The sequence below is a fragment of the Pocillopora damicornis genome, chromosome 9 (assembly GCF_964200805.1).
Source record: "Pocillopora damicornis chromosome 9, jaPocDami1.2, whole genome shotgun sequence".
NCBI lineage: Eukaryota > Metazoa > Cnidaria > Anthozoa > Scleractinia > Pocilloporidae > Pocillopora > Pocillopora damicornis.
The window spans coordinates 21,081,982-21,093,031 of NC_142678.1; the positions used below are offsets into that span (position 1 = coordinate 21,081,982).

Genomic DNA, 11,050 nt, shown 5'->3' on the forward strand with positions numbered 1-11,050 from the left:
AAATGAGGTTTAGAAGAAGTCCATAGTAGTTTAGTAGAGCAGAAACACAGTAAATGGTTTGAATCCAGGGGTAGATAATGAAGACTGCTCGTCCGGGTGAGTGTAGTCCAGAGAAGGAATGTTGTCACCAGTGGTGACTGACGTTTCGACAACTTGAGTGGAAGGCAAAGGCAAGTCAACTTACTTGGCTCTGATGATACGCCTTCCGCTGAGGTTGTCGAAACGTCAGTCACCACTGTGACAACCGTTAGTGGGGGAGTCGGTAGGGGAATGGGGGGGGGGGGGGGAGAGAAGAGGGGAGTTTATTGGTCGACGTGGATTCCCGAACTGCCTTGCGTCGGTACCAACATTATTACATTATCACAGTGGCTTTGCCAATTTCCTTACCTGGGGTCCTCCTCCTCCCCCTCGAAGCAGATATGCACCGTTGATGATAACGTGACCTTTAAGATTTCGGTACTTGTCATTTTAATATTAGACATTAGAAGCAGACTTACACTGTTACTATTAAGGTGGAATTCATCAGCTCTCGATCTGAAGGAAACTTTCTCGGGTATAAAATGTCTCAGAATTTTCTGTGTTTAGGTCTGTGCCTTTGTAACGTTCTATTTATGAACTTTCAGACCGCTGATTCCTCTGCCCCAACAGGTAAGATAAAATAATCTCCTATTAAATTACTAAGTTAAATAATCCTAATCCTGGATTAGGGTTTTCTTACATTTCTAGTCTCTAAGTGTAGAACTCGGAAAAGTTAAAAAATGTCCCCCTTTCCCACACTTATTGTTGAGAATTTCCGCTCTTTCACAGACCGTGTAATTTTTTACTTCACGTAAGATACGTGCGGAAATTTCCTAAATTGCAAAGTAGCTGACCACTCTAAGCTTCATAAATGTATCCAAGCTTGAAATCTTAACTTGGAGGCTTGATAGACTGGATAATTCATAGAAACAACCAAGTGGTTGTTTCTTCATTTCTCGTTGTATTTTCAATCTGCATACTGACCCGGAAACTTCGTTGAGATTTCGATACTACAAAGTTATTTGGGATATATACACTCACACCTAATAGTATGTGTTTGCCCTGATCCTCGAGTTAAGTTTTTAAGTCTGCTATCTTTAAAAATATTTTCCATCTTTTGTGTTTTGACTTATAACAGTAATTTAAAAAATCCTTACAGGCTAATATATTATGCAAAATTGATCACATTCTTGAAATTAGGTTCCGCTACTTGTCAGTGTAAACAGTTTCTGCATTGATTATAGCAAGTGCTCTATTGTTCGAGAGAACTTCGATTCTTACTTTTATTTTAACTCGATATGATTTTCCTCCTCTGCAATGGTTAGGCACTAACATGTTAAATTCGTTTTAGGAATAATCTTCGTTCATTATTCTGTTACAGTTCATTCCTGTTCTCATAAATACTTATCTGATCTTGCGAGATTTCCGCAATTAATTTTAGTGCGTCCTGTTTCAGTTTCCATCATGGTCTCTTAGATTGTTTTGAACTTTTTAAAAGAGAGGGTAAGATCGGAAATTTACAGGCGTTCAGTTTTCACACAGTCATGTTTAAAGTTATACGTCTCCAATTAAACAAATGAAAAAGAATCCGTGTGAACGTTACTTAAATTCAATACTGCATCGGAAAGCTTAAAAAATCATCAGAGAAAATCGATATTTATCAATAATAGATAGAGTATTTGGCCACTCGATTCCTTTGGACCTGTTCCTCGCGAGTGAAAATATTTGGTCGCTCATAACATCCACTACCTGCATTGTCCTCATGAGGGTGATGCTACAAAACATTAATTGCAATACAAAATTGTAATGTCGATTCTTAGACAAATCAGGTTCGAAATTTATAATTATAACTTCTAACTACACAACCCTTCATTCAGGTAAAAGGTCTGACTAGTACTTCGTGTTTTATACAATTTAATTTAATACGTTTTATATATTAAGTGATATTGCAGGAATTTACGTTTCTGAATGTTATAATGGAAGTCAGGGGTATAGAGCTGTTATCCATAACCTTGATCTCTAAATTTACATTTCCTCTTTCGCTTATCAAACAGAAAATTCCTCAAGAGAGTCAACACTTTCTGCGCCAGAGAGAGGTAAGCGTGTAATCAAACATGTCTAAACTAACTAGTATGAGAATAAAGAGTTAATTTTTTTTGAAAATTTCAACAAATTTCAGATGATCCAACTGGGGCAATGCTACCCACATCTACCCGCGCACCTGGCCAAAAAACTCCCTCGCGCTTTTTTTTCAATCCTCCGCTACTATCACACAATTTCTGTTCCGCTCCGTTTTGCACTCTGAATGCCTGGTACAGGCTAGATTCATTGACTCACGCACTACTTGTAAAAGACTTAACACTTTAACACAGACATATTTTCCGTATATTTTCATCGAAGAGTAAGTATAAAAGCATAATCTGTAAGAGGGTCTGAACAAAATAAACCGACTAGCAATAACTGACTACTGACAGAACGCAAAAATAATTACCAATTAGCGACAGGAAAATATTAAGCGACAAAGGACATGGTTCAAAATTATCGATGTTTATGTATTCAGAAAGAAGAGCATTCTGCTTAAGAGGTAGACAGCTCAAATTTAATAATTTTTCAAACTTTTTAATGGCAGTGAAGGAGCGCGGGCTCATTCTGAGAACAACGTCCGCCCACAACGTATATGAATAATTAACTTGCATTTTGAATCATTATTCAGATTTACTGACTACCATTAGAAATACAAAAATTTAACCGACTACCCACAAAGTGATGAAATTCTAACCGACAATCGACGTGAGGACTCCCGGCCCCATTCCGACATTGCTGCAAGCCTTCCACCTATCGAAACAAATGATTAGCAGATCAGCAGAGTCTTGTCGGTAGAAAAACGTTTTTTGCGCTTACTCAAAAGTATGAGATTCAAGTACACCTGACGTACAAATCGATATAAATCGATATAAGTCTTAGATCACTCGAAAATTATTCATGGTCGCCTTTTATTTGTTACGGATATAAATTTCTCATGCCCTGGAAGGGAGTAAAGCTTAAGTTTGTTAGGGGACATTTTCCCCAATTATCATATTATTATTGAATATCAATAGTATTGCGCTGCTTTTTTTTTAATTTCGTTTTGAACTAGAAACTAAGACATACTTTTTCTTTCTCAGCTTGGCGTTTAAGCGGGTTTGTTATCGCCTATTTCGTCACCTTGGCAGTAGTTGCAGCCATGCTTTACTGGTTGTCACGCCAAACGAAAAAGGATACGACAAATGGAGATGAGTTACAGATGAACAAGTCACCGCTGGAAGTTGGCATAACTCACCAAGCAGTTGCTGAAGACTCCGAGAGTCCAGAGAATGTTACAGTTCTCTTTAATAACAACACAAAGTTTTAAGTTGAGGACAAAAAAAAATACATAAACTTCATTTACATTGTAAATTCTTGTAGATTTATCTACTTAACACCATTCTACTTCAGTACCACCGTAGTAGTTTGCTATGCGGGCCCTAGTATCTTAGAATAGCTGACTCGCTTTATATCATCGATCGAGTAACGTCGAGTAAGAAAATTGATCAGAAAAAGGGGTTTTAGAATCAGCAAGATTGTTGTAGAGTCTTATCCATAGCAGCTCCACGGCTAAGGAACAGTCGGCCAACTTAAATGCGTCTCTCTCTTACTCATTTTGATTAGAAGAGTATTTCTTGAAAACATCGATGCTATGATGCCCATTTACATTACCTGGATAATCTTAAACGCGGCGTTTTTATTAGTAAAAAGCTACAAAATCCTTCGTCCACATTAGAAAATGGATGATATTTTTCAGTCCACAGCAGAAAATTGAACAGGAAGATCATCTCCAGCTACTACAGTTGACTGCATCCTCGGGCATGCGTAAACCAATTTTATTTTTTTTTTCTATCACGGCAAAAAAATAAAAGAGCGGTCAGCGTTTTCTTATAACAAACGAAGACACAAAGCCATTGTTTTCAAATTATGTGAATAAGTTGTACTTTGTTTTTGGTAGACTGTTTGGACGAATTAAGTAGCCTGACTGGTGGACGTAGCCGTAGAAATAGATTCTTAATCTACGTAGTGTGGATGAAGCGCTGATCATTGAGGTTAATTTCTCTCGAAATCATTTCTATCTTTTACAGTTTGCATGTTAGACGAGATTTTCAAGGAGTGGAAATGTCCTAGATCTTCCGTAAATGTACTTTGTGGGCAATTATTTCAAACCCGGCTCGACATCGGAGGAAACGATCTCCGTTTTATTAGTAGTTTTTTGGGTTGTAGAGTTTTTAACATTTGCAAAAGACTTATCTGTGGCACCTTCAAGACTGTGGAATAGTGCGTCGACTTCACTGCGTGTTAGCGAAATTAAGAAATTTTTATAAGGAAGTAATGTCCCGAAACTGAACAAAAAATATATTTAATTCTTAACGCTACTTGCGATTATAAAGAGGAAACTACGCGTTCGAAAACTTCCTTCAAAGGTGCTGAAAACTCGATTTTAGACGATGTCATTTTAATCGATTCGGAAAGCTGTCTGCGCACGCAAGACCCACGGTTTACAAAAACCTGCAGCTCAAGTTATCGCTAGAAATGAGTCAAGGACGCCTTTTCTTGTGGCGCCAAATCTTCAATCAGATCTCAAAGAGATAAAGAAAGTAGTGCGAGACTTTGTTTCATTCGACTCGAGTAATCACGGAGTTAGCTAGCTAGGCAAGATTAAAAATGGCGGCTCCCTGCAACCTCAAAACGCATTCAACTTTTTATGATTCCGGGGATACGCAAAATTCACAGTTAGGAGCAAATGCATTTGAAAAACGTGATCGATATTGCCATTGTAATCAATCACAAAGCGCAGTAAGGACCGGTAAGTTAGTATGATTCCGCACTCATCTTTTCCGGCCTTTTTCGGCACTCATTTGAAAATTGCCCAACAATGGATATTATTGGATCGGATATGACATAAAATAAAAAGAAAAAAAACTGGTTGACGGTCGATTGGAATACTTTTTGGTCGTATTGTGTCTCTTACAATCGAGCATAGAGGGAAAGCGATTCGCAGATTGTGGTTCGTACGGGAACTGGCTGGGTCGAGACGCAGTGTGTCTCGTTCCAATCTCCTCTCTTCTGAGGTTTCAGCGTCATATCAAAAGGAAACAAAATGGCTCACCATTGAAGCCCACCCGGCTTACTGACGTCTGACGGTGAACCGGTGGAATTTGAAATATACGTTTTAAGATGACCTCAGGACACTGTTTGACGCTTCTATTCATTTCTCTCTTGATTGGAAATTCCAATTTTGTTGTTAAAGGTAAGAAAAATTAGTTTAACTCGGAGAGCTCCAAATGAAGTATGGATGGTGCCCTATATCCAGAAGGAATGTTGAGTTTACCATCATGGTTACGAGTTCTTAACAACTGCATGGGGTATCGGATCGATCTTGAGTCATGTTCTTGATGTAGTAGCTTAAGTTTTTCCTTAGGTTACTGTTTTTCATTTCTCTTTTCTTACTGGAATGCTGCAGATATTTTTGATATCCAACATTTTGACAAACGTAGCAACATACCCTCCAACAGCTATGGAAACAGTTGCTCTTGAGATAGTTATTTCATGTACTTCAATTCATTTTCAATTTCAGTATGCCACAACATCATAACCTGCCACAGAAAATTTTGTTCATAATTCCTACCCAAAGCAGTTCATCCTTGTCAAATCTGTTAGTCAATATCAACACCGCGCTTCAACCGCTGCGAACAGAAATAATTATTAAACCGCAGTAACGCGTCCATCTTTGTCAAATCTGTTGATCAATATCAACACCGCGCTTCAACCGCCGCGAACAGAAATGATTATTAAACCGCAGTAACGCGTTCATCTTCGTCAAATCTGTCGGTCAATATCAACACCGAGCTTCAACCGCTGCGAACAGAAATAATCATTAAACCGCAGCAACGTGCTCAATCACGAACCTGACCTCGCTTGCTACTTACGACATTGTGTTGTTTCCGCTTTATATCATAATGAGAGTACTTTTTCATTTGATTGCTAACAGTTACTAAGATCGCTGAAATTTCTTAAAAAGAAGCTGAGTTAGGCCGTTAGGGTTAAATAGCACCTACTGATTCTAAGAATTTCAAAATTTGATTTTTGATGATAAATGGGATTTTAGTCTAATACCGGAAATTGATTTGTTTGCCAGCTGGACTCTGGTGGAAACTCGATCGATGAGTCGCAGTGATCCATGGTATTGGATTTCTGCAGGACGAAGGGGGTCGAAGATCTGTCATTTTAGAAAAAATCAGTGAGCAGATAATAGGGATTGGAAGGTCCAGACCAGAGAAATAATTGATTTAAAAAAGGAAAAAGCATAAGGACAAAACCGTACGCTTAGAATCTTAAGAAAAAAGCGTAAACAGGTGTGTGTGAGGGGGGGGGGGGTGCGTCCATCTATTCCACTTGTTGCACAACAGGGAGGGGGGATATGTTAGCTCACTCTTGGGGTTTTGTTTCCAAAGCTTCAACGATTTTCGAACTGGCTTTATACGATCGTGAAGGTCACGTCGAGACGCGCTTGACTGAGGGAGAAACTTAACTGCAAGTCTGTTGCTAATATCGCTTTTCAGAAAGCAAAAGTTCAATTTAATTCAATACGTAAATTTTTGGGTAAGTATCGAATCGACGTTTTCGCTGTATCGTTATTGTGATTTAAAAAATGAAATAGCAAACTGGATTTACTGATGTAACAAACACGATGTTCGGTGGAGCGAACAAGTAGCGAATTCGAACCGTAGAAAACCGGAAATGTAACGAAACCAGCTGCTGGAAGACGATTTCCTTACCCAAGGTCCCCTCTCCTCAGTGGTAGATTTGCATCAGCGGTGATAAACAGATCACTGGGTTCAGGGTCGATGATTATCGGTCGGTTGAATCAGACTGACGGTGCAACTCTTCACGTACAGCCCATCGGTGTTTGATCCGAAGACTCATCTCTCAAGCATAAAATGTCTCAGAATTATATGTACCTTTTTCTCTTCCTCGGTTACGTTTTATTTTTGGCCATTCCGACCCCTGCTTCTAGCTCATCAGGTAAGATAAAATAATCTCAAACTGATTTGTACAACCCTATCTGAGGGATTTTGCTAAATTTGTAGTTTCTTGATAAAAAAAACCTCAGTGTTGAAAGCAAAAACGTCACACATGCACGTACGGATTCAGTTTTTTTGTTGATTGATGAAAGTTTCCGCGCCTACACAAACGACCGCTTAAATTTCCTTCACTGAAGTAAAACGTTTAACCGATTTTAATTTTCGATCGAGACGGAAATCGCGTTAATTGCTGAGTAGCAGGCCATTATAGGGTTCATATAGTTAGCTAAGCTTGAATTTATAATGTGGAGTCTTGCCAGACTGCCCAACTGATAGACTGATCGATGGCCGGATTTTCTTTTCTACGTTTTTGACAGAATTTTCGTAAGGACCCGGAAACTTTGTCCCGTTTTGATTTTTAAGGTTATTTGGGATACATACACTATACCCTAAATAATAAATTTTGGGTGATGATCCTTGCGTCAAGACCATTATCTTCTAGCACATCTTTACAGTCTATTTTTGTGTTTCGAGTAAATCAGCTAAACATTATTAGTTTCCGGGGCTATCAATCACTTAATATTGTGATTAACTTCCATCAGTGTTAACTGTTGTAAGAGGATTCATATTTTTTAGCCATCACTTTCGCTTCCTATCACTCTGAAAAGTGTAAACAGTTTCTACATGAGTTACATCAAGTGCTCTTTCAAAAAACCTAAGATACTTGGGTTTTTTTTTAGTTTAACTTGACATTGACATGTTTCCTCCACCTCGGGAGTTTCCTATACATTTCTTTCCAATAAATATCTTTTTTCAGTTTTTTCTGTTTGTAATTTATAAATGGACATGCTCTTCTTGTCCACCGTTTCCGGTTCGAATTTGGAATGAGGTTTTTAGTGGAGGGACGAAAACCTGAGGACCTGGAGGAAAACCCTCGGAGACTCGGAGCCAGAGCGAGAACCTTCAAGAAACTCAAACCACATGTGACGCCAACTCCGGGAATCGAACCCAGGCCCCAGCGGTGGGAGGCGAGCACTCTCATCACTGCCCCATCCCTGCTCCCAGTAATATTTACCCAGGGATCACGGATCTCTTCATAGCAAAACAGAATTGTTTTTTTTTTTCATTTGAGACTCAAGATCCCGAATACCGAAGCCAGTGCCGCTCTTAAATTCTTTGTGCATCTTCCGACGGGTCACTCCAAACATTGAGTGATATTGTAAGAATATAACACTCTAAATACTTTCAAGAAAGGCAACGTTGATGTTTTAGTCATTTTTCATTATCATATTTATATTCCATATTCCTCCTTTTTAAACAGCGCCTTGTCCATCATCAACAGTTTCGACTACAGCCCATCAAGCGTCACCTTCGCCTACACCTTTGTCTTCATCTAAATCCTTCCCATCAGCCCCACCAGCGTCACCTACACCTACAGCTTGGTTTTCAGCTCAATCCTTCCCATCAGCCCCACCAGCGTCACCTACACCTACAGCTTGGTTTTCAGCTCAATCCTTCCCATCAGCCCCACCAGCGTCACCTACACCTACAGCTTGGTCTTCAGCTCCATCCTTCCAATCAGCCCCTCCAACGTCACTTACACTTACACCTCGGTCTTCATATCAATCCTTCCTATCGGCCTTTCCAGCGTCACCCATAACTACAGCTTTGTCTCCTACAGGCGGCCCATCAACTGCCCAAGAGAAAGGTAAATGTGTTAACATGTGACATTAAACACATTTACTCTGACTTTGAAGTTCTCAGTATTAAGGCAGTGGGGACACTTCCGTGTTTACTAAAAAAGATTTCCTTATTTCTGCGTATGTTATCATCGTTTCTCATTTTACCATGGCATAAAGAGAGATAAATTATTTGTTGGAAAGTGCTAACGAACGATTTTTGTTTACAAGTTGCGATGCATCAAGTAACTCACTCAGGAAAAGCTTTTAATGTAAAATCTTTTTTGCGCTCGGTCTGTATTCATGACGTCGAGCCAAATATTCTCCCGTTTAGGCCTCTCACTCAGTCAATAATATAAGTTCATGGTAGTTCCCCTTTCAGCGTTTCTCAAAAAGCGAACCTAACTGAAATCCAAGAAAAACTTTGCGTTCTCATGACAAATTTCTTCTCCAAACAACTATTTTTTTTTCTTAACTCTAGACACAGGTGGGAAGACCACTGAAGCCCCGAGTCGGTCTGAAAAGAAATTATTAATCGGGTTAGTTGTTGCTTATATCACCGTCCTAGTACTTATCGCGGTCACCTTCCACTGGATATCCCGCCGGGAAAAAATGAAAGCAGCAAAAGGAACTGAGTTCGAGATGGACGCGTCAGCGCTGTGTGGATCAGCGGCAACAAGGTTGGGGAACATCAGTGAACCGGAAGTTGGCATAACTCACCAGGCATTTGCTGAAGACTCTGAGAATCCAGCGAATGAAACTGTCCCTGAATCACAGGAAGTTCCTGTTCAGTTTTCGGAAGATACGAAGTTTTAAATGTTGGACAATTTATTAGTAAACTTTCAAGCCGCATTCCTCTAAAAATTCTTGTAGATTTATAAACTAACAGTCTCGTAACATCCTTTTTTTCATTCTTGGTAACAGTTGGATGGCGAGCCATGATTTGCAAGAGTAGCTAGGTTCCTCAAAGAAGTAGTATGCAGCAGAAGCTGACGCTAGCTAATTTTTTTCACCGCCATTGAAATAGAATCCCTGAAGTTATTACATTGGACGCTATTAATTAGTTCAAAGAATAGCCCAGCTCTTCGAGAATTCTCTTTGAATGTGATTTATAAAATACGTATATATTTGAATCTTGCTTTACCAATCACCTGAAACGAAGAAAAGCCTCGCTCCACTTTAGTACAACTTTCAGTGTTCTTCGTAAAAATTTGAAGTTACGCGAAAAGGCATATATGATTCCAACTACAATTTATAATAGCAGAAGCTGCATTTCCACTACACGCTGTCGTTGCACGTGTTATCATCGACCCAAATCTTGTCTGCATACTCGAGCATGCGCACAACAGGTTTTTCTTTTCCTTTTTTTTCTCTGTTATCATAACCTCCAACCAAAATTTCCAAAGTCAGCAAGTTCATTCTACATAAGAGGACGCATGGCCGGTGTTTTCAAAATTATTTTCGGTGGACAATAAGACCACATTAGCTTGGACCGTAGAAATACAGTTGGGTTTTTTGAAATCTTGATCCTCGTGGTGTGGAAGGGTGCCGTTGATTGTTAATGCTCTCCAAAACAAACAAACTTGTACAAGTTGGATAAAGGTAGAGAGAAGTTTAGTTAAGACCACGAATGGAAAAATAAATTAGAATGGTCGCAACCTTCTGTCCAAGTAACTATTGGTTTCACAATTTAATTTGATCATAAGGCTGAGGTGAGGATTTGTTAACTTAACACGCGTAAATTCTATTGCAGTGAGTTTTTTTTTTTCTATCGTCTTTTTTCATTACTGCTGTAATAGTGCTAATTGGTGATATGTCCTCGAAATTCTCTTTGCTGAGAAAGTTTTTATCAGACTCTCCCAGAAAAAAAAGAGGAAAATCTTAATGCCTGCGTGAATGTCCGACTTCTATATAGAATTTAGATCTGAGCAATTTTAGCTTTGCTCAACTCGCTCTCGTATCTATCTTTGTTTTCAGTACAATATCTTTCAATTTGGAAGCGGACACTTTGATATGATCGAACATCCTTTTACTAATTAAAGAGATTTCGGCAAGTTTTAATTGTACTTGATATCTCCCATCTCGTTCAAAATTGATTTCAAAAGAGCAATTTTTTTCTTGACAAATAACGCTTCGAAAAAAAATTTTGGACTGAAAACTCAGACACTTTTCATGAACCAGTACATGACATTCAGACTGCATTTTAATTGTCTGCCCTTGCCATAAAAGACAGACGTAACAAACAAGGGCTATTAAGAGTCT

The 11,050-nt window shown here is 39.0% G+C and overlaps 2 protein-coding genes across 7 annotated transcripts; both read left to right on the forward strand.

Annotated features, from left to right (window-relative positions):
* The first annotated feature begins 371 nt into the window (after positions 1-371).
* Positions 372-3,494, forward strand: LOC113679686 (uncharacterized). Of its 2 annotated transcripts, none has more exons than XM_027196652.2 (3): positions 372-648; positions 2,073-2,114; positions 3,183-3,494. In XM_027196652.2, exons 1-3 carry the CDS (start codon positions 561-563, stop codon positions 3,407-3,409), a joined length of 357 nt encoding a protein of 118 aa, XP_027052453.2. In that variant the 5' UTR covers positions 372-560; the 3' UTR covers positions 3,410-3,494. The 2 variants fall into 2 exon arrangements, with proteins under 2 accessions (XP_027052453.2, XP_089038451.1); XM_089182325.1 differs by having other exon boundaries at positions 428-648; positions 2,067-2,114.
* Positions 3,495-5,167: 1,673 nt separating this feature from the next.
* On the forward strand, positions 5,168-10,842 carry LOC113679640 (uncharacterized). Of its 5 annotated transcripts, none has more exons than XM_089182310.1 (3): positions 5,168-5,335; positions 8,431-8,817; positions 9,270-10,842. In XM_089182310.1, the coding sequence occupies exons 1-3, from the start codon at positions 5,263-5,265 to the stop codon at positions 9,602-9,604; spliced, it is 795 nt and encodes a 264-aa protein (XP_089038436.1). In that variant the 5' UTR covers positions 5,168-5,262; the 3' UTR covers positions 9,605-10,842. The 5 variants fall into 5 exon arrangements, with proteins under 5 accessions (XP_089038436.1, XP_089038438.1, XP_089038439.1 ...); XM_089182312.1 differs by having other exon boundaries at positions 8,452-8,817; positions 9,270-10,446; XM_089182313.1 differs by having other exon boundaries at positions 8,530-8,817; positions 9,270-10,446.
* The last annotated feature ends 208 nt before the right edge of the window (positions 10,843-11,050 follow it).

Coding starts and splice junctions, on each gene's coding strand:
- LOC113679686 (XM_089182325.1), top strand. CDS start 561: ATGTCTCAGAATTTTCTGTGTTTAGGTCTGTGCCTTTGTAACGTTCTA. Junction 649..2,066: donor TGATTCCTCTGCCCCAACAG/GTAAGATAAAAT, acceptor CTTTCGCTTATC/AAACAGAAAATTCCTCAAGA. Junction 2,115..3,182: donor ACTTTCTGCGCCAGAGAGAG/GTAAGCGTGTAA, acceptor TTTCTTTCTCAG/CTTGGCGTTTAAGCGGGTTT.
- LOC113679640 (XM_089182309.1), top strand. CDS start 7,026: ATGTCTCAGAATTATATGTACCTTTTTCTCTTCCTCGGTTACGTTTTA. Junction 7,111..8,430: donor CCCTGCTTCTAGCTCATCAG/GTAAGATAAAAT, acceptor CTTTTTAAACAG/CGCCTTGTCCATCATCAACA. Junction 8,818..9,269: donor ATCAACTGCCCAAGAGAAAG/GTAAATGTGTTA, acceptor TCTTAACTCTAG/ACACAGGTGGGAAGACCACT.